This window comes from Cryptomeria japonica, chromosome 11 (genome assembly GCF_030272615.1).
Source record: "Cryptomeria japonica chromosome 11, Sugi_1.0, whole genome shotgun sequence".
NCBI lineage: Eukaryota > Viridiplantae > Streptophyta > Pinopsida > Cupressales > Cupressaceae > Cryptomeria > Cryptomeria japonica.
This window is the reverse complement of record NC_081415.1, coordinates 498,924,217-498,948,090: the sequence shown is the minus strand read 5'-3', so window position 1 is coordinate 498,948,090 and position 23,874 is coordinate 498,924,217. Positions and strand designations below refer to the sequence as shown.

The window sequence follows — 23,874 nt, the reverse complement described above, 5'->3', positions numbered from 1 at the left end:
GAAAATGCTAGGTATGTGTCTAGAAGATTTGAAGGTCATTGTTTCACATGCAACATGTATGGACATAGATCAGTTGAATGCAGATATGGAGAAAACAATTTGGCACCTCACATGAATCCAAGACCTAACAGTGACTAAAGAAGAACCTATGACAACTGGGGAAACATGAACTGGCAAAAACCCTATGTCAACCGGTTTAGTCCATTTGAAATGGAAAAGGTAACATATGTGATTTGCACCATTTGTAATAATTATGGACATGTGGATATGAACTGCAGAAGGAGAACTAGAAGAGGTAATGTAGGACCTTGGAGATCATCTGGGATGGCTTGCTATCATGGTCACAAATTGGGACACATGGCAAAGTTCTATAGAACCAGGAAGAACAAACCAGTTAACCACTTTGAATATCAGAAAGGTAAGTAGAAGTTCAATGTTGAGGAAACCAGAGAGGATATGAACAAAATATTGAAAAAGAAGAGTGAGGACAAGCCTGCAGAAGAATCTATCCCTTCACCTGGTGTGGAGAATCTTGCACTGATGAATTAAGCTTTTCAAACAGGCCTAAGGGGAGAATAGTGGTAAATCTACTTCCAGACCCCTTGAAGAATGTGTGGTAAGAGAGTTTTGCATTTTGAGTTATTTTGTGAGAATTCTTGATATCATTGTCTATCGGTTTTTCAAAATATTGTCAACTGGTTATATACCTATCAGTATTGGGAGCTTTGTTAAGCAGTATATTAGGGTTTGTTACCCTATCGGTTTAGTAATTAATGTAGTGTGTAAGTTTATAAAAGCAAGTTTCACTATTTTATTTTTACCCTAATTGAATTCGAAGGAGAGTTTTTGAGCACTTGCAGAGCGAAAAAGAGAATTCCTAGGTGATTGTAGAAGGATTTGTGTTGCGGATCGAAAGATTGAATCGGATTTGAAGATCAGTAAAGGAAAAACAGGTGTACATTCGAGAGATCAACCATAAACCTTTCCAGTACGAAGGAATTAAGGTATTTTTTTGTTAATCTCCCTCAAATCAAGTTTATCCAGAATGGCATCATCGTCTAAGCAAGCAGAGAGACTTATGATTACTGTTGAACCTATGGAGTCTATGGAATCAGATAAAATAATATCATATAATGCATTGTCTCAAGTTCCTAATGGTGTTATGATCAAAGGTGATTTATCCAGTTATATTGACTATAAAATTGAGGATTTAGGATCACTATCAATTTATTCTCAACTCAAATCTTTATGTGATAAAAGCAGGAAAATCAAACCCGAGTTCATTAGGGTTTATGAAAAGGGTTTTCACAATGCGGCATATTTCCTTGAAGATTTTGAAGAAGAGCATGTTAAGATAATTCTTAGTTGTGTGCATGAAGAAAATATGTATCTTGACAGATCGCACACAATCACGAAGGAAGCAATTCATGAAGTGACTGGTTTTTGGCAAACCGGTGAAGTTCCAAAGTTGAGGAAAATTTCAAAAGAGACTGTGATTGCGCTAACTCAGACCACCTCTGACGGTCGTGCGTTTTCAGTCAACAATATTAAAGACCCAACGGTTAGACTTGCAACTATGGTCATTGGTTATAGGATGTTTTATTCCAGTAGGATGAACAATGTGCCATCTGTTGTTGTGCATGCAACTTACAAGATGATTGCTGAGAATGTAGATTATGACTTATGCGAGGCAATAAGGAGCCAACTGATGTTGAACCTACAATCGATTAAGAAAGACAGTAGTCAAAAGTTCAAATATGGTCAACTGTTGATTGGTCTATTCTTCTATTTTCAGAATTTCCTACCAGGAATTGGTGACATTCAATGGTCAAAGGACATATCAGTAACAACTCAAATCAAGAACAACATTAAGGTTGTGAAGAGCACATTTTCTGCTACTATGAACAAATATTTTAATGAGTTCCAAAAGCTGATGAGCATGAGGTTAAGGCTACCTGAAGATGTGGTGAAACACTTTGCAAAAGATATCCGTTTCATAGTTACCACAGACTTTTGTCTTATGGAGGCCGTAGAACCCAGGGAAGATGAGATGGAAGAAATGAGTTATCAAGTCAACTATGACTTATTAATTAGATATGCCAACAACCTTTTGACATCTCCCAAGGATAAGAAGAAGAAAATAATAGGAACTTACGAGGAAATAAATGCACCTGCCAAAGAGAAGAAGAAGAAAGTTGAGCAAGAACCTTCAGTGACCACCGGTACAAGGGTGACAAGAAGTGTTCAAGTCAAAAAGGAACTGACACGCAAAGTATATGCTAAGAAGCAAACTACAACGAAGAAGAGAGGCAGGCAACTCATTCTTCAAGCAGAATCTGAGGATACCGACACTGAAGAGGAACAAAAGAAGATGAAAGCAACTGGTAAGAAAGCCAAACCAGTAGGAGACACGTCAAAGCAAAGTATACCTATTAATGCTTTATCTTACAAACCTATGACTGATTTTGAGAGAACTGTAAAAACATTAGGGAGGAATAGGTTTGATAATGTGAAAGAATGTTTTGATTCATTTGATGATGATCAGAAGCAACAAATTGTTCAAGAGGCAATCAACCACTTGTGTGAATACAATCGGTTACCTCAAGATATTGAAAAGGATATTTCTGATTCTTTGTATTCTATTCTTGTAAATAAGTGGAAAATGGTTGTTGAACAAGATCAAGAAATTATTGATAGAATTTTCATTCAATATTTTCATGAATTACCTAGAGATAAATTATTAGCATTGCTTGATAATTTCAAAGGACAATTTCATTCTAAGGCAAGAAGATTGAAGTTATTGAGTGGAAAGGTTCAATCTGTTGAAGTTGAAACTAATTAGATAGCTAGAAATATTCAAAGGATGCATGAGAAAAGGAAGTCTCATAAAACTGATCAAACAGAGACTGGCGCTCAGCCGGAGTTAGATGAAGAATAAATTATTGCACCAGATATTGTCTATCCTATCAAGCATAAGGATGACACTACTTCTCTATCGGTTATCTTTTTAGATGATACTAATGAAATTTAGGACACTATTGATACAACTGGTAATATCATTGAACCAGTTATGGAACCTTTACAACAACCGGTCATTACTGTTACATAGGAAGCAGCTGAAACACCGGTCATCGAACCTAGTGTGGATATTCAACCGCCACCTGAAAAAGAACACCAAGTGGAAAATCAACTGCCACTGATTACAATAGATACATAGGAGAAAGAAACAAAGGCAGAAATAGAGAAAGAGAAACTTGAGAAAGAGGTTGAAGTGAAGGAAACTGAACAGAAAAAGGAGGAAGTGAAAGAGAAATCAGAGGAGAAGATAGCAGATGAAAAGGAAAAAGCAAAGGTAAAGAAACAAATTGATGATGAGGATGAATCAATAGGCATCAAAGGTCCTATAGATGTAGATAATATGAGTGCATCCAAACTCATGGAGATTGCAATAATGATGCAATCTAGAGCTCAAAAGAAAAGATTGAAAGAGTAGAGGAAAGAAGCAGAAACAATTCAAACTGTTTGTTGAGATTCTGTCAAGTCTCCTACTAGAGACTGACACTGGGAATTTGTCAACTCCTATCGATAAGCTTGGCCAGTTGGTTGTTGATGCTTCTGACCAAATGAAGTTCCTTGAAGAAGCTTCTCAGACTTTAGCTGAGAAGAATTACTGAAAGAAGAGAGGAGAGAAAATAATGAAAGATATTGATACAGGGAAGATTGCCTTATCCCCGAATAAAGATCTTTTGAAGACTGCTATTGAAACTAGAGGAAGGATACTGGCCTATACATCTAACGTTTCATTTTTCTATACTGATTTAAAGAAGAGGCGAGAAGAGACAAAATGGGAACTGGAAAGGATATGTACTGCCTACATACCTTTACAGGACTCAGCCTTAGCATTTGACAAATCAGTTGATGATTTAAAAACATTAGTTAGATGTATATGATTGTGAATAGGCTAAGAGACTCTGATCCTTGAAAGAGCTCAAGAACTAGTTGATAGCTAAAGTGGACATCTTACAACAGGCATACAGGGAAGCAGAAGCGGTTTTGGCAACTCCAGAGATGAGCACAGTAGATGCCATGAAAGAATTCGCTGCACAAGTTATGACAACCATTGAGATCACAAAAACATTATTGGAAACATGGGATAATGATTTTACTTAGATGAAGATTACTTTTAGTGACATTTTCTTGAAAATTTCAGTGAACACTCCTTGATAAAACTCCTATATTTTTGTATATGTAGTTTTTGATGAAAATTTTGATATAATATATATGTATTTTACTTTTCAATTTGGCATTGTTGTCAAAGGGGAAGTAGAAATATGTATGTGTTGTGAAAATTTTGTATGGATTGTTAAGGGGGAGTAGAAATATGTTTGTACAATTTTTGTAAGCACACTTAGTTGTAAAGTTGTAAATTTTTGTAAGTGTTGCCACCAATGCCAAAGGGGGAGATTGTTGGCTTGATGATGATTTTTGTAATAAATGACTTCATGTGTTGTCATTGATGGCACATGTATACACACACATATGTTCACATTGTCATAGTCATCTTAGTTATGACAAACCGGTTCTACTCCTAAGTCTTTGTATTGCAAAACCGGTCTTATATGTATAGTGAAGTTCAATTGGTTTTGAGGGTGTATAACCGGTATATGTAGACAACCGGTATATGTAGGAATGGAATGACACCAGCTTGGAGATTCAACGAAGATCAACAAGGAAGCAAATGGAGGACAATCGATCTATGAGTTGGAAGAGGTTAACTCTTAATCGGTATCAGTGTTCCAATCGGTTTCACTCATTGTGTGATGAGTTATCACCGATCGCGATGAGTTATCCCTAACTGACATATTTGGCGGCAATCTGTGATGTGTTATGTTAGATTGTCCAGATACACTGCACCTAGGAAATTGTGATGAAGTTCCTAAGCCGACATGAAATCTAATGTCTATATAATGACATTATGATGAACTATTTTTATGATGCGAGATAGAAGTGTTAAGTTGTTGCGATTTACTGAAGGCGTTGTCTAATCACTACAACAGTCAAATCCCCTAATCGGGTAAGCTCTAACAAGATTCATTGTATAAATCCTCTAACCATGTGATCCATTAGTTTGGATTTGAAATCCTCTACCGATGTTACTCCTAACAGGGTACTACCTTTTATAGGGTATAACTCCTAACAGGGCTTTGGGATCTTTAACATGATTCACTCCTAGCAAAGCACTTTTGTAGACCTTAACCGGTCAGTTACCTATTATTGCAGATAGTTAACTTGTGAGTCCCATCTTACCATCGTTTTTCCCAGTTGGGTTTTCCACGTATAAACACTTGTGTTATGGTGGATGTTTTACTTGTTGTGGATGCTTTAATATCATTTTGGATTGCATGCATATTATTAAGTAAGTTGGCTAACTGTCTTTACCAGTTAGTGATTGAAGTGGTATTGTTTTTGTTGTCACTGATTCACCTCCCCCTCTCAGTGCTTTATAAGTCTATCAGCTTACTTGTCAAAGGGTCCACGAAAAGTTAAAAATAACAATTGCACTTGAAGAAGTAGTGGGCATGTTGATGAATCTAACAACATTTGTACATTACAAATGTAGTAGCTGTAAGATGCTTCATTTTACTACGGTGTAATTGAAGTATTAAGGGGACATGATTTTTTCAAGTGTAATGGAAAGTGGGCCATCGAAAGATTGTGTCATTACAAAACATGAAATGTCAAAGATGAATTTGACATCTATTTTTTTTTCATGCCTTGTAGATGATGTGAATGAACATTTTCATTTCTAACATACATGTCTAAAGTTTTAAACTACTAATTTATGGATTGTTTGTAAGAACATCAAAAGGCCTTGTTTCATCGTCCAGTTGCTGAGATGAGCCATTTGAATACTTTTTGTTGTGGATTATTTTGTGGTTTTTGATGGGAGAGAAGGCTTCAGAGAATAGTTTAGTCACTTTATCAAATAAAACATCTAACTCTACTTTTTTGTGTTGTTGGTATGATTTCTTAAAAAAAAAACTGGTATGTATGCACCCTCTAATTTTAATAAAATTTTCATTCTTTTGTATTTTTGGTGACTTCATTGGTATCTCTTCTCTTTATATTCAACTACTTCTACAAAGCTCACAATGTAAACAAATTGCATAAGCATTTTCTTTTATCAAATTGAACTAGTTGTAAAAATATTTAGTATTTTGTTATTTGCCTTGTGAGAAATGTCATGTTTTGCTGTTTCCTTGATCTTTTGTTTACAATCACTTTGTCAATATGAAATGTCCTCGTTTTCAAATCCACTTCCTTGTACAATCCTTTTGCAGTTTATTTTGCATCTTCATTAGGAAGTACCTTTCTTAGATCTTTGATTTTACATTGTCAAGTGCTCTACATGTAGAAACATTACTTGAATTTAAGTTGCATTTGGTCAAAAACAAAGTATTGAGTGAAAAATTGAAGTTGAGAAGTCAGTTTAAACTTTAACTTGATACTTTAGAAATATTCAGGGAAACTCTGAAATGATCAAGTTAGTATATTGATGTTTTGAATGTTTTATTAATTTGTTTTACCATTAAGTTACAAGAAATTTATCTTGAGCTTGATTTGTCTCTTGATTTTGACTTATAATGTTTTGAGTTGGAATCATGTGACTATGCACTGGCACTGTGTTTTGTCATGTCTTGACTTTTTTATTAAATGTGGATCTATCTTCAAGAGATTTGATAATTGATCAATTTGATTATGTACATGCAAATTTTACTTATTATTTTTGGACAATTGTTAGCCTCGAGGATCTGTAAGGCTACAAATAGTTTTATTACAATGTTCATATAGACATTTAGCACAAACAAATCTAAAACTATTTGGCACAATTCAATTTTAGGTTAAATATGATACACCCAACCATATTCTCCTCATAAAAGCTAATGTAAACCAAATAAAGTCACTAAAATTTTTCCCAATATATTTTGTTGATGGCGGTGAATAACCAGGTTTATTATTCTTGAAAACAATTGGGATGCTTGGACTTATGGGATAGTAAATCCTAATAGCGATACACCTGCACTTTTGGAGGTCAAAACTATACAAATGTATTTTGTTTTCTATAATGTTTTACTAGTTGAAATGTTTGGTGTTTCTCATCTAGTTTTTCTATGAATATTCTTACAGATAGCTAGAAAATTTGATGCTCTACTCAGAAAGGGATGGCAACCAAGAATAAGTGTAGTCCTCTATAGTTGTAATGCAAAAGAATATGGAATAGTAATATGTATTAAATTCTTTTGTATTTTATCTATCTATAGTATTAAGCCCAAACATAAGTGAGATATTTATGAGATTACATGCAATACTATATGCAAGCTTCTGGTTTGTGAGATTACATGCAATAGTGTGTGCAAGATTCTAGTTTGTGAGATTACATGCAAAATAAAAATGTCAATTTTCTAGCCCCATGGGGTAGCATGGTTGGTTAAGGGTTTTGGGTTCTTCCCATATAGGTCTTGAGGTCGACTCATGCTACTTTGGTGTTAACTGGTAGTCGAGGCGTTGGGGCCAAATTGGTCACCTCCTTTGGACTATTCTCACCTCAACTTGCCTCTTCAAAGACCCCAACTTGGCAAAAAAAAAGACCAAGGTAAGGACCGGGGAGATGCTAGGTTGAGTAACGCGGTGGGTGAATAAAGAGATCCTAGTAGGGGATACCACAAGGTTAACAAAAAGAAAAAAATGTCACTTTTCTATTATTTTGCCATAATCATGCTATCATTGTGTTGCAAATGTAGATAGGATTGTCCAAGTGGTCCAAGCAATATTTCGACAACCTATATGCAAAAGCGGTTGCTTACTTGAATGTTTATTGTGATGTTTAAGGGCCTAGATACTTTGCAGGGGCTATGCCTCAACCCAAAAATCTACTAATTCAAGTCACTAAATAGGTGCATACAAGGTTCTACACCGGAATCAGGATGTTGGGTCTCAACTTATCGAGACTCAACAAAATATATATTTAAGTATTAGATACATGGTAATGTCTAGATACCACTATGCAATAGTTTTTAATTCCAACGTTTCTAGTCCCTTTGAAGTCCCTCCTTAGGGAACTAGCAGATCATTATATTTAACATTATATAATTTATATTCATTGTCAAGATCATATCACACGTAATAGTTAACATAAAATTAAATTCTATTTAAGAAGATCCTAATCAATGCAAATGATCCTCTACTAGAGTTATTTATGTAGGAGCTCTAATCTACATTTATAGACCATCACTTGTTTCACTGAAGATCCCAAACACCTCTTCAAAACAAAAAACAAAATAAAATCATACTACGGTTGAAAACAACTCTACTATTATTTGAAAACAAAAATATCATTCTGGCATAAGAGAAAGATACAAAGTTGAAGACAATAAAAATAAAACCAAAAAATAAAACTAGGGTTTCTACCATATAACCATAACACAAATTCTAACATAATGAAAATATAAGAAAGTATAAATAGGATTTGCTGCTACTCACCTCCCCACTGTAGACAAAACAAAAGCTCTAGTGATCTGCTCACACCACTTGGCTGAGAAAAGATGTATTAGGCACAATAATACAACACGAGAATTGGTAGCAAGTGTCACAACTATGCACCAAAGTGACTTAAAGAGTTGCATGCATGACCACAATAATGCACTAAAACTGATTTAAATAATTGAATGGAAGATTTGAGTTAGAGAATTAAAAAAATCTTCTAATTGGACAACAAAGTTCCTATTTGATTGCCCATTTGAAATGGGCGAATTATTCACATTATTTGTATAACAGTCAAAAAAAGATTACAAACATCTTTCTTTATGTCAAATTTGTCTACTCAAATTTAATTGAATTAGACGCGAACAATTATCCTCCCATGTGTATAGTATCAATTTTTCACGCCACCCTCCTCCCATGTGCATAGCATCAAATTTTCATGCTACCTTTCAAAAGATGATTCTAGAGATATTATAAGACATCTCATCTTTTTTGTTTGGATTTTCACTTTGGACTAGTATTTCAAATAAAACACTATGCTTTATTCAATGCACATCTGAAAACGATTGGTAGCAATGCTATCAAATCACCAACTTTAATAAATGTCTATTAATAAATGTAATAAACCATTTATGTTGCATCAATATAAATCAACCTATTAGTAGAATAGTGTAGATATATTATAACCTTTTATGTACTTGGCTTTTCCACCTCTATTTGAGAATTGTAAAACAATTGATTAAATATTAATATAATTATTGGCATTGATATGATAGGCAATCACTGTCTAATAAAATTAGGACATTGGAAAAATGCATAACGTCTATATAAGTCATTTTTATTGGATGAGTAAATATTATCAGATTATTAAAATCTAATATGAAATTAGATTATTCAACTACTATATTAAATATTAATATTAATTTATATACGTAAAAATGACTTTCAACAAAAAAAGTTTCATAATAAGATAATAAAAAATTTAACTAAATTGTAAAATATAATATTAGTAAAATTCATTATTGTAAAGGTAATTACAAATTGATCTAGACTTCATTATTACAAGTAACTGACATTTGAATTGAAAAGAACAATTTTTTGTCATTAGAATCTTAGTTTTAAGATATTAAAACCATACCATAGATTTCTTTATAACTAAACTATATTAACATTATATTTATTATATTGCAAGAAAGCTAAGTTCTCTAAGCCCTTTTTTGACATGACTCTCCAATCCCATAAGAGCAACTCTAAATGTAAATCTTGATGGTGCTTGGTTGGGGGCTGATTTTAGGCTAGCTGCTGGCTATTCTTTTGACAACTTTATTTTAGGTTGTGGGGGCCTATCTTTAAAAAACCTGTGCTTTTGGTTATGGGTGTCCTTTTTACCCCTGGTTGTCTAATGCTTTCATGTTCCTTTTGTTAGGACAACTTTTTGGTTGAGGGTTTGATGTTTTGATTCTAAACCTTTTAAAATCTTCTTTGTAAAGGGTTTCAAGGCCCCTTCAAAATCTGTTTTTACCTTAATCCAAAACATTATATTTATTATATTTAATGGTTGTTTTATTTAAAATTCATTACTTTTTGACCTCACAGAGCATGTAGACATATTATAGAATAGTTTAGAGTATGTGAATTATTGTTACTATTGAACAATAGCAACACCATCTTAATATAATTGCAATAGTAATATGAGGATGCATAAAAAATTGGACAAAATAAGATTGACATCATTAAGATATGATTCTTCATCACTATTGTCCAGTTAAATTAGAGATAAATAAAATTAGTATAAATTTCATAAATATAAAAGAATCAAAACTTTACCAAAAAAATAGTAGATTTTAATTGTGAATGTCTATTGGTTCATATGATTAGAAGTAAGAAAACAAGGTGAATGCAGCATTCTCCCCAGAAGGAACTAATAAGATTAATATTTTTTTTAATTGAACAAAAGATGACAGATATATATATACATATTTAGCCAATCCACCACGTTAAAACAGAGAAACGAAAAAGTTGGCCACACACCATTTAAAAAGCTCGGCAAAAGTTGATTAACAGAGACGGACGGGAGGGGCTGGTAGAGTTAAATTTTCTCTGTATTCTGTAGACAAACAATAATATAAAATCTTGTTTGTTTACAAGAATGAGATGCGAGAAAAGGAAAAAATGGCCCAGTTTCGATTCCCCTGGAATCTCCCTCCGTATAGCAGTCATGGTGGCTATAGTAGTTGCCAGCACTCTCGTCCTCCGTTTTTGCGGGCATTTGCTGATAAGGGCAAATGAGCTGGGAAGGAATTGTTTTCAGTTACCTCCGTATGATTGCAAACGTAGGCATTTCAAGATTGCAATGGTGACTTTATCGGATGACGCGGAGAGCATCCCGGACAGATCTTTTGAGGGTATTATGAAAATGGTCGAGCCCAACAAGAGAAATTATGCTTACAAGCATGGCTATGATTTCATTGATGCCACCATTGTGTTGGACATGCAGAGGCCTCCCAGCTGGAGCAAGGTTTTGGCCGTTCGTGCTTTTTTGCCTCATTATGACTGGGTTTTCTGGAATGACGCGGTATGTTAAGCTCTGTTATGCTGTACTTTTGCCCTCGTTTTCTTTATTGTCTTTTCAAGGTCAAATCTGCGTGCTGTTTTTGTCCATTTTTGTTTGGGTTATGGATTTAGAGGGTCTTTGTGGAATTGTTTATTCTCATTTTAACACCTCGCTTTCCACCTGATATTTAAGTGCTCATTTATGACCTGCTTTAGAGCAATTGTTTGATTAACATGTTATCTAAAATTTGCATCTTTATTTTAAGTTGATAGCATTGACCAGATCTGGGTAATCAGAAGAAATGTCATATTGTTAGAATATGAAAGTCGTAAAGTAAAGAGAATCACTAGCAGAACACTGCATTAAGCCCTTAAATTACTACTACTGTTCTAAACCTGAACGGAGAGTCAAACAAAGTTTATAAGGCTTTCATAATTGACAGATTGAATTATCATGATCTGCGGACAGCTTTGACAACAGTTTTAGTATTTGCAAATATGAAGTGGTGGACAATATTTTAACTTCGTATTTCAGAAGTTAGGGGTTATAAGAGTTTATAAGATGTGGGTTAAGCTTGAACAATATCCTTCAATGTCCCCCAGGAGCTATGGGTTGCTTTACGTAGTGGTTCCATGGAGGGGATAATTTGAAACTTCATTTACAATTACTTGCTCACGAAAATTTGGAACTGTGTTTACAGTTTCTGATTACAGATTTTTTTTAACTGTCTGAACTACATTATTTTCAAAGATCCTCTATGTCAAGTCAATAGAAAATCTTTAAGAGCAACTATAAACCATAAGAAAATTGCCATTTGATCCAAATCCTTTTTACGATTTCTCTGCATCACTTGCAAACTTTTAGCCCCCAGTCTCCAGCATCATCTGAAATTTTCTTCTTTCAAATAAGTTTTTTTATTAACTCCATGGGGCCACCTGCAGCATCAAAGTAGGAGATGCAGCACCCACCACAGAACCCTACTATTATTGCCTGGGGATATTTAAACTTGGATAGCATCCTTAGCATTTGTAAACATGGGCCAGATTACAATGCACGATGGAGGTTACAAGCTTTTTACTCACCATAGAGAATTTTGAACCCAGGTTACACTTTAGGCATGGTAGCATTCCATTTTGAAGAGCACACGATTTTACTGAGAGAGTGGAGGGGGGGTGTGGTGAATCAATATATCAACAACCTGTTACTTTTCAAAATTTGATTAAATGCAATAGCAATACTTCAAAAAGCTTAATCAACCATGCATGTAAGATCTAGCAAGTAAGAACACACGATTTGCATGGAAACCCTTTGTGGGAGAAAATTACTGTAAAATATTGCTTTTGTATTGAGAACTTCTTACAAATTTTGTAGGCACCAACCCACAGGAGACACCAATCCTCTTTAGATGATTTCATAGGCACCAACCCATTGGAGACACCAATCCCCACAACTTAGCACAAACTCAGTAAGAGAAACCAATCTCATTGGAAATGAGGCACTGACTGACCTCCAAAAGAATGAAATGATGAATATTTGACCTTTTTCTAATAAAATCTGAATCCCTTCACAATTCTGCTCATAGGTCTGCAGTATTCGTCCTTAAGGTCTGCAATAAAATCGTCCTCATATCTGCAATAATTAACCCTTGAAGATCTGCACTTAAGTCTGCTACAATTCTCTCTTTAGGTCTGCAAAAATTCGCCTCAAGGTCTGCTCCTAGGTCTGCTAGAAATTGCTCTTTAGGTCTGCAAAAATTTGCCTGCAAGACTGCTCATAAAATCACCTTAGATCTGCTACTAAGGTCTGCTTCAAATCTGCTATTGATGGAATGATATTCAATGAATTTCTTAAATGAATGGCCTGAAATGATCTTATATTTATACCAACCCATGCACCACTTTACCAATGGTTGCACCTCTTCTTTCTAGGTCGGCCAAGGCAGTTTGCATTTACTTTTTATTCTTTAATCACATTGCCCAAATTGGGCGCACACATAAGCCAATGAGGTTGGCCCAATGGAAATATTATATTTATTTTGAAATTTAACTCCCCAAAGTGCAGGTCTGTCAAGAACAAAATACTAATTTAAATCTTGTCCAGGGCGTCAAAAATGGGAGGCTGGCTAGCATTATAAGTCTGTCTTGATACCAATGTGGAGGAGGTTGGCCATCGTAAATAAACAATTTATTTGGACAATGTAAACTCTGATTTTCTTTAGCAGACCTTTGACATCAATGACAACTGTTTCCAACAATCCCCCCCTTTTCATTGATGGCAACCCTTTAAAGAATTAATCTTGGGATGCAATAGGACCATACATCACTATACACCTCCCTCTGATTGAATGATCCCCCTTACTCTATTTTTCCCCCTTTGACATCAATGGTAAAGGCTTTCCGGGGTCAATAGATAAGACAATGAATAGCTCCCTCTGAACATGTGCTTCCCTTGAAGAACTTCTGAATAGATGAGAGTGATACCACTCCCAATTTCTCCCTTAGATACTGAAAAGTCTCTTTTGGAAGAGGCTTCGTGAAAATGTTTGCGATTGGTTCCTTTGTAGCAATATACTCCAACTTTACTTACTAATCAAGTATTTGTTCTCACAAAGTGATATTTAATAGGAATGTGCTTCGTCTTGAGTGCATAACTGGGCTCTTTGAGATGTTGATGGCACTCGTATTGTCATAGAATATGGAGTTAGGATGCTCATACTCAACCTAAATATTTTTCAAAGTCTGTTTCATCCATAGAACTTGTGTGTAACAAGCCGCTGCTACAATATATTCCTTCCTCTGTTATAGATAGAGAAATTGAAGCCTGTTTCTTACTCAACGAAGATACAAGATTGTCACCAAGGAAAAATGCTCCTCCACTTGTGCTCTTTCTGCCATCAATACTGCCGGTCCAATCTACATCTGTATATGTTGTAAGAGTGAAATCTCCACCTCTTGAATACCACAACACAAAATTTATCGTGCCCTTTAGATATTTGAATATTCTTTTGACAACGTGCACATGAGTTTCCTTTGGAGCTGCCTGAAAGCATGTCACTGGTCGTATTGCTTGCCTAATTTTAGGTCTTGTAGTTTTCACATATAATAAACTTCTAGTTATGGACTTGTATAAAGTTTGGTTAGCCTCAGGAGATTCATCATCCTTACTTAATTTGCAACTTGTAACCATGGGAGTGCTCATTGGATTGTAGTTTTCAATCTTGATTTTTTTCAACATCTCCTTAATGTACTTGGTTTATGAAATAAATATGCCCCTATCTAATTGGGAAATTTGCAGGCCAAGGAAGAAAGGCAACTCACCAAGCATTGACATTTTGAACTCCTTTTGCATATTTGTGGCAAAATCTTGGTACATCTTGTCACTGCTACCACCAAAAATAATGTCATCCACATAGGCCACACAATCAGCAAATCATCTCCTTCATTTTTGGATATAAAGATTGCTATCCGTAACTCCCCATTTGAAGCCTTGCCCTTGATGTAAAGTCCCTTTTTAGTAAAAACCCTAATTTTTGCCCTAAATCACCATTTCCATGTAAAACAATAAATGGAACAGGATGCATACCTGATTGAGATCCTGCAATAGGTTAGGAAACCATTGAAATGCATATAATTAATAATATGAATCTTCATGCTTAGGGTTAGGATCATTAACTTAACCATAGTTTTTGTCTAATTCCTTATCGAAAGTCAACCATAAGAAAGTGGGAGTAAGGAGGAACATTAAGGTGTCCAAGAGACCCTCTACCCTAGGCCCAAGAGTGGAGTGTGAGCTAGAGCTTCCTTGGCCTCATGAGACCATCGGTCAACTACCATGAGGTGGTCTACCTAATGAGGTATCCTATCACCGTTCCCTTTCTTCACTTCCATCCTTATCCTTCTCTCGTGGTTAGAATTCCGTTAATTCAATAATCAACCATGATAGTGTTTGGAAAGATACAAGAGGGTGTCCTAAACGTCCTTCCCCTCTAAGTCCAAGAGCGGTGGACTCTGTCTACACCCCCTTGGCCTCATGGGTGTTAATTTTAGGACAAGAGAATCAAATCATTGAACACAAAGAACACCAAAATACCCTGGGAAAACCTCCCTCTTGGAGATGAAAAACCCAGCCAACTAAATCTAGATCTTTATTAGACAAATCAGTATGAGACTTTACAACTGTACTTCAACACTTGAAGTATTCAGAACAACAGGGTAAGCACAGTAGCATAACACAATAAGAACTTATCTGGAACACAACTTGCAGATCAAGGAGAATATTCGCTGTCTTTCAAGTTCGCTGACCCTAGAGTGAAGTCGCTGTCATTAGGAATGACTTTGCTGTTCTTAATAGTATCTTTGCTGTCCTTAAGTATATCTTCACTGACCTTGGAGTGATGTTCTCTGACCTTAGGAGAAGGTTGCTGCTGATAGGAATATAATCTTCGCTGACCTTGGAATGATGTTTGATGTGTTAGATTTAGGCAATCAGATGTTAATCTAACTAATTAAATTATAATCAGACTGTGAATAAGCAGAAATAACAATAAAGCACATGACACAAGACACAAATACCTTGGGAAAACCTCCCTCTTGGAGGAAAAACCCAGCATCAAAGATTCAGATCAGATCCTTTATTTATAAGCACATTACATGAACATTATATATCAGATTACTTATCTGATTGTAGTGTCAATCTAGGGCAGATTCAAACCAAGTATATGCAGCTGTAGTATATCTTTAGAGAGAGCAGAATATCGACATCACTTGGAGAAGGAGATCGCCGAAGTATAGGACACCACTTTGCCCAGCAAGCTGCCCAATGAATTCGCTCAATGATCAGATAGACTTGCAGCAGTATGAAGACTTAGATCGCTTTCTATCCTTCCAAGTTTGCTGACTAAATTCGCATAAGGTTAACGGCTTATGGTATGTTTTTTTGATGAAGATAATATTGTGTTTGAAGTGTGAAATGAATCTTGTTTATATACAAGATTCATGTTCAAGTTTTCCCCAAGTCGGCTTTAACAAAATTGCCGCCATTTTACATATTTTAAGTTTGCCCTTTTTGGCACCCAATTTGGGGCCTACATAAATTGCAAGTTATACCACGTTTCATTTTGGGCCCAACCCTATTAGACATGTAATTGCTTAACCTTATTACAATATGATTAATATTTTAATTGCCACTAGGCATCATTAAAATATAATCCGAACTTAGCTATCTATTTTCAACACTCCCTCTTAGCTAGAGAGGATTATAACAAGCTATCACATATTGTAATAATACATCATAAACCTCTTCATCTTACATTACCCACAGAGGATGAAGGGTGACCTGCTAGAAACCAACAAAACTTCCCATCTTACATTGCCCGCAGAGGATGGATCCACCTTGCATTGCCCGAGAGGGTGGAAGAGGTCTTTCACCTCAACCTTCTCCCAGAGAAGGAAATATTGTCACCTCGCATTGCCTGCAGAGGGTGACTCCACCTTGCATTGCCCGCAGAGGGTGGAGGATGCAAACGAAATTGCATTACTGAGATTGAGATTCCCTCTCAATCAATGTTGTGTTCCCCACAATTCCAAGCTTCTCTCTGAAGTACTCAAACTTCACTCGAGCTAGAGGCTTGGTGAGAACATCTGAAACTTGTTCATCAGTGCTGATATATTTCAGCTGGATGGCACCTCTTTGTGCCATATCACGAACATAGTGATAATGAGTTTCCACATGTTTTGACCTGTTATGAAACACGAGATTTTTAGACATTTTAATACAACTCTGATTATCACAATAAATAACAGTGGATTCCCAAGGTTGTCCAAACAACCCAACAAGAAGCTTGCGAAGCCAAACTGCTTCTCTAGTTGCCACACTTGAAGCAATGTATTCAACTTCTGCAGTACTTAATGCAACTGAGGATTGTTTCCTACTGGCCCAAGAGATCATGGCGGAACCCAAGCTGAGACCGATTCCTGAAGTGCTTTTTCTGTTAGTAACACTTCCAGCCCAATCAGAATTAGAGTAGCCTTCCAAATTGATTATTGTGTTGGTTGGATACTTCAGCCCATAGCCAATTGTTCTACACAAGTATCTCAGGATGTGCTTGGCTGCCACTAAGTGAACTTGCTTTGGCTGGTTCATGAATTGGCTAAGTGCACTCATTGCATAGCAAATATCTGGTCTAGTATTGACTAGATACATCAAGGATCCAATCAACTGCCTGTACTCTGAAGGATCTGCAAAATCAGAGTTAGCTGCAGAAATACTCAACTTCTTCAAGTTAGTTTCCATAGGAGTAGATATAGGTTTACAATCCATCATACCAAATCTTTTCAATATATCAATAGTATATTTGCTTTGACTTAGAATAATTTCATTAGGTCTTTGCCACACTTCTAACCCTAAAAAGTAATGCATTAGACCTAGATTCTTCATTTCAAATTCAATAGCTAATTCTTTCTTACACCTAATGATGAGACTATCTTCACCAGTTAGAAATAAATCATCAACATATAGAACCAGAATTAACATTTCACCATTAAATACTTTAAAGTAAATGTTAGGGTCAGCATCATTCTTATAAAATCCAAAACTGACCAAGTACTTATCAATTCTTTCATACCAAGCTCTAGCGGCTTGCTTGAGACCGTAGAGAGCTTTCTTCAATCTGCACACATGAGTCTCTCTATTATGAATCTCATAACCTTCAGGTTGTTCAATACAAACTTCTTCCTCAATAACACCATTAAGGAAGGTAGTCTTTACATCCATTTGATGTAATTTCCAACCTTTGGCTGCAGCAATAGCTATAATAATTCTAATAGAAGTATATCTAGCAACATGAGCAAATGTTTCTTCATAATCTATGCCTTCCTTTTGAGAAAAACCACGAGCTACAAATCTAGCTTTATATTTCTCTATACTACCATCAGCAACATGTTTAATTTTAAACAACCATTTGGAAGAAACAATAGACTTACCTCTAGGTCTAGGCACAACATCCCAGACATCATTCTTGATGATGGATTGATACTCTTCGTCCATAGCTAACTTCCATGCTTGCTGGTTCATAGCTTCTTCTATGCTGGATGGTTCAGCGTCAATGATGTTGCACATCATTGCAACATAGTTAGGGAGCTTTTGAGGTCTCTTACTTTTTCTCTTACTTTTTCTGAAAGTGCCACTAGGAGCTGCAAACTTTTCTGCATCTTGAATTGTGCTTCTAACCCAAAGTGGTCTTTTCTTGCTAATTGCAATATCTCTAGGTCCATCAGTTGGAACCAGAGGCTCAGGAGGATCACCATGCTCAATAGGTTCAGGAGGCTCAATAGGCTCCCTCTGAATCTTAGGGTTAGTATCAATATCCATATTTTGATTATCATTAACTTTTTATCATTATCAATAAGAGAACCTTTAGATTTCTTTAAAGCAATACTTTTTTCAAAGGTGACATCCCTACTTACCTTAATGTACCTTTGACCAGGAATGTAGATGCGAATTGCCTTGGAAGATTCACTATACCCAACAAGGATACCCTTCTTCACGGAAGGCTCTAACTTAGTCCTCTTTTCTTTTGGCACATGAACATAGACATGACTCCCAAAGATCCTTAGGTGGCTGATATTTGGTTTGACTCCTGTGAAAGCTTCCTTGGGAGTTATGTTCTTCAGGACACGGTGAGGACATCTATTCTGAATGTACACATCAGTCTTGGATGCTTCAACCCATAAGAAGGTCTGTAGGTCTTGATCGTGAATCATGGCTTTAGCAGCTTCAACAATGGTTCTATTCTTTCGTTCAGCTACACCATTTTTTTGAGGATTGTAGGGAACGTAGAATTCTCTCTTAATTCCTGTTTCTACACAAAAGTCATTGAAGCTCTAGAGGTGTATTCACCTCCATTATCAGATCTTAACACTTTAATTCTTTTACCAGACATATTTTCAGCTAGAGCTTTAAATTCTTTAAACCTACTTAACACTTCATCAGATTCTTTAGATTTTAAAAAGTAAATCCAAGTCTTTCTAAAAAAAATCATCTATGAATGTAACATAGTATAGAAATCCGCTAGGTGAAGGAACAAACATAGGTCCACATAGATCAGAATGAACAAGTGCTAATTTTTCTTTAGCTCTACTTTCACTTTTATGAAATGGACTTTTAGTGTTCTTACCTAATGCACAACCTTTGCAAGCATCATCATGAGATTGATTAAGTTTAGGCATATCTTTAACCATCTTTTCAAGTGAAGGAAGTGCTTGATAGTGAAGATGACCGAGTGTTCTATGCCATAACTCTCTAGATTTAGGAGTTTCATGAATGAGTGCTCGAATGGGTTTAGCTGAAAGCTTATACAAACTATCATATCTATTTCCAATAACACGAGCAAATTTAATACTAGATTTCTTAGGCCATGCAAGTACTTTGCCCTCAAAAAATGCTATTTGATAACCTTTATCTTCTAGAGCAGAAATAGAAATTAAATTCCTCTTAATTCCAGGTACAAATAAGATATCACTAAGATGCAAAGACATACCGGATTCTAAATTTTTAGAAGTGCTACCAAAGCCTCTTACCGAATATTGAGCGTTGTCACCAATTACCACATGAAGGTTGGACTCTTTCTCATCAAGTCTGAGAGATGCTCTCGATATCTTGTGATGTGTCTAGATGCACCACTGTCGATTAACCAAGTGTTGCTATCGGTTGGCACATTGCGGGACAAGGCAGAAATGAAGAGGTAGTCTTCATTGTCCTCTGAGTTTGCAACTTCATTCAGGTTGGCCTCTCCTTGCATGGGCGGATTCTGACATTCTTTGGCATAATGTCCAAACTTGTCGCATCTGAAGCAACGGACACAAGAGAGATCCCTTGGCTTCTTCCTTGAATTGAAAGCTGGAGGTTTGAAGTCTCTATCTCTTTTGAAGTTGTTCTTCTTCCAATGGCCTCCCTTTCTTCTGACATGTTGAGATGCAAGCACATGTTGATCTCCTCCATGAGAACCTTTATGCATTTCTTTGGCAGCTAGGCGTGACTCCTCTTGAATGCAATCTGACCGGAGGCGATCGAAGGAAGGAAATTCATCTCTTCCACTTATGCTTTGAATGAAGGGATCCCAAGAGTCGGGAAGACCATTCAACGCAATCATGACAATATCCTTGTCCACAACCTCGCTTCCAATGGCGCTAAGTTGGTCCTTCAATTCTGAAATCTTCATGAAGAAGGACATGACTGAATCTCCCTTGCACATTTTGACTTGAAGAAGTTGCTGCCTCAGTGTGAGTGTCTGGTTGATATTGTTGACTCATATATCCCTTCTAGATGTTTGAACATCTCTCGGGTTGTCTTCAATTTGGAGATGACTGGAACAAGATGATCCTTCACGGAATCAATAAGGAACTTCTTTGTTTTGAGGGCATTCTTCTTAAATTGCTTTAGCTCTTCCGGATCCGAAGGTTCAGTCAGATCCATATCTTCCACAAACTGTAACAGCTCTAATTCTTCAAGAGCAAGGAGGACACGAACCTTCCATGATGTGAAATTGAGGGCACCTTGAAGTCTATCCTCTACTTTCAGACCTGTAACCATCTTGCAAAACTAAAACAACAAATTGAAATTGAAGGGCAACTAATAATCTGATTATTTGAATGAACCTAAAGCTCTTATACCATGTTAGATTTAGGCAATCAGATGTTAATCTAACTAATTAAATTATAATCAGACCGAGAATAAGCAAAAATAACAATAAAGCACACGACGCAAGACACAAATACCTTGGGAAAACCTCCCTCTTGGAGGAAAAACCCAACATCAAAGATTCAGATTAGATCCTTTATTTATAAGCAGATTACATGAACAATATATATTAGATTACTTATCTGATTGTAGTGCCAATCTAGGGCAGATTCAAACCAAGTATATGCAGCTGTAGTATATCTTTAGAGAGAGCAGAATATCGACATCACTTGGAGAAGGAGATCGCCGAAGTATAGGACACCACTTTGCCCAGCAAGCTGCCCAATGAATTTGCTCAATGATCAGATAGACTTGCAGCAGTATGAAGACTTAGATCGCTTTCTATCCTTCCAAGTTTGCTGACTAAATTCGCATAAGGTTAACGGCTTATGGTATGTTTTCTTGATGAAGATAATATTGTGTTTGAAGTGTGAAATGAATCTTGTTTATATACAAGATTCATGTTCAAGTTTTCCCCAAGTCGGCTTTAACAAAATTGCCGCCATTTTACATATTTTAAGTTTGCCCTTTTTGGCACCCAATTTGGGGCCTACATAAATTGCAAGTTATACCACGTTTCATTTTGGGCCCAGCCCTATTAGACATGTAATCGCTTAACCTTATTACAATATGATTAATATTTTAATTGCCACTAGGCATCATTAAAATATAATCCGAACTTAGCTATCCATTTTCAACATGCTGACCTTAGGAGAAGATTGCTGCTGAATGAAGAGTGTATTCACTAAGTGTATATAGATACAATGACTAAGCCTTTGTATATAGTGTGACTCAGCCTCCCAATTCACTCTAGGTCGGCCCTTTCAACTTGGCAACAAAACATAGGGTTAAAATTACAAGATACATAAGATAGGGCCTGCCCTATTCACAAGTTACAAGTTACATTCAATATAGGATCACAAGTTACATCACTCAATTAGGGTCAGACCAAATTACAAGTTACATTTATATAGGGCCTGTCCTATCCTCAAGTTACATTATATATAGGTCTTGTTCGATATTCATAGCAAGATATAATTACAAGTTACATGTATTTGGGCCCAACCCTAAGTGGTTCGAATTGCATGAGAGGTAATACATAGGAATTTTAATTGTCATTGACAACATTAAAATTCAATAGTCAGGTATCCGAGCTAGCTACAATTTTCAACACTCCCTCTTAGCTAGGGAGAATAGCTGCCACTTGCCATGATCCATTCTTGACCTTCATCTTGCATTGCTCACAAGGATGAATGTATAAGCTCCATAGAGTATACCTGCAATAAAACACATAAATATCATGAACTCATTTCATGATGTCCATCTTGCATTGCCTGCAGAGGATGGATCCACCTTGCATTGCCCGCAGAGGGTGGAAGAGGTCTTACACCTCAACCTTCTCCCAGAGAAGGATACAATGTCACCTTGCATTGCCCGCAGAGGGTGAAAGAAGGTCTTACACCTCAGCCTTCTCCCAGAGAAGGATACAATGTCACCTTTCATTTCCTGCAAAGGGTGGAAGATGCAAACTAAATTGCATCACTAGGATTGAGACTCCCTCTCAATCAATGCTCTGTTCCCCCCAATTCCAAGCTTCTCTCTGAAGTACTCAAACTTCACTTGAGCTAGAGACTTGGTGAGAACATCTGAAGCCTGTTCATTAGTGCTGATGTATTTCAGCTGGATGGCACCTCTTTGTGCCATATCACGAACCTAGTGATAATAAGTTTCCACGTGTTTTGACCTATCATGAAACACAGGATTATTACACATTTTAATAAATAACAGTGGATTCCCAAGGTTTTCCAAACAACCCAGCAGGAAGTTTGCAAAGCCAAACCTCTTCTCTAGTTGCCACACTTGAAGCAATGTATTCAGCTTCTGCAGTACTCAATGCAACTGAGGACTGTTTCCTATTGGCCCAAGAGATCATAGCGAAACCCAAGCTGAAACAAATTCTTGAAGTGTTTTTCCTGTCAATAACACTTCCAGCCCAATCAGAATCAGAGTAGCCTTCCAAATTGATCATTGTGTTGATTGGATACTTCAGCCAATAGCCAACTGTTTCACGCAAGTATCTCAGGATGTGCTTGGCTGCCACCAAGTGAACATGCTTTGGCTGGTTCATGAATTGGCTAAGTGCACTCACTGCATTGCAAATATCTGGTCTAATGTTAACTAGATACATCAAGGATCCAATCAACTGTCTGTACTCTGAAGGATCTGCAAAATCAGAATTAGCTTCAGAAATACTCAACTTCTTTAAGTTAGTTTCCATAGGAGTAGACATAGATTTACAATCCATCATATCATATTTTCTTGACTAAGGATAAGATCTTTGCCATACTTTTAGTCCTAGACAGTAATGCATTAGGTCTAGATCCTTCATTCTAAATTTAGTGGCTAATTCTTTCTAATGATGAGACTATCTCCAACAGTTAGAAATAAATCATTCACATATATATAAGTGTTGGTATTTTGGAGATTGTTGGTATTTTGCATAGAGATTGCATTAATGATATGTTGTCATTGATGTCAATTGAATTGGTAATGGTATTTATGTTATTGCTGATATTGTTGTTTTTGATATTGGCTAGTAATCGGTAAAGAGAGCTTTGTGGAAGATGTTGTAAACCTGTATGATAAGTTTGTGTGATAAACTGGTGAACCAGTGTAAAAGGTTAAACCTTTCTATGCATTGTAACCGGTAAACCTTATCAGCTGTTAAACCCTAACTGATCAAGTTTGTTGGTTTATTATCTCATGAGCGGTAATGATGGAGACACGTGTGATCATTGAATGAGGATATGTTCAAATTGTTTTGGTGCGTTTGTTCTTGTCTAGGGAAGGAGCAAAGTGGATTGCATTTAATGCACAACATGTGATGAGTTACAAAGTTCTATGGAGCGGTGATCATGGAGCGGTTGAAATTGTCTTGAAGAATGTGAAGAGATCGTCATGATTTCTAACGGTCAAGATTGTACCGACTTGTTTGTAATCTCGATGATGAGAATTAGGTTTTTGCCGTGTTACCGACCTAATTG

The 23,874-nt window shown here is 36.3% G+C and overlaps 1 protein-coding gene across 3 annotated transcripts in view; it reads left to right on the top strand.

The window, feature by feature from the left end:
• The first annotated feature begins 10,535 nt into the window (after positions 1-10,535).
• Positions 10,536-23,874, top strand: part of LOC131068322 (galactomannan galactosyltransferase 1) — a 72,213-nt gene continuing 58,874 nt past the window's right edge. For all 3 annotated transcript variants that reach the window (XM_058003496.2, XM_058003497.2, XM_058003498.2), the window contains exon 1: positions 10,536-11,116. In XM_058003496.2, coding sequence (XP_057859479.2) covers positions 10,691-11,116 — 426 coding nt within the window. In that variant the 5' untranslated portion in view covers positions 10,536-10,690. The remainder of the gene's footprint in view (positions 11,117-23,874) is intronic.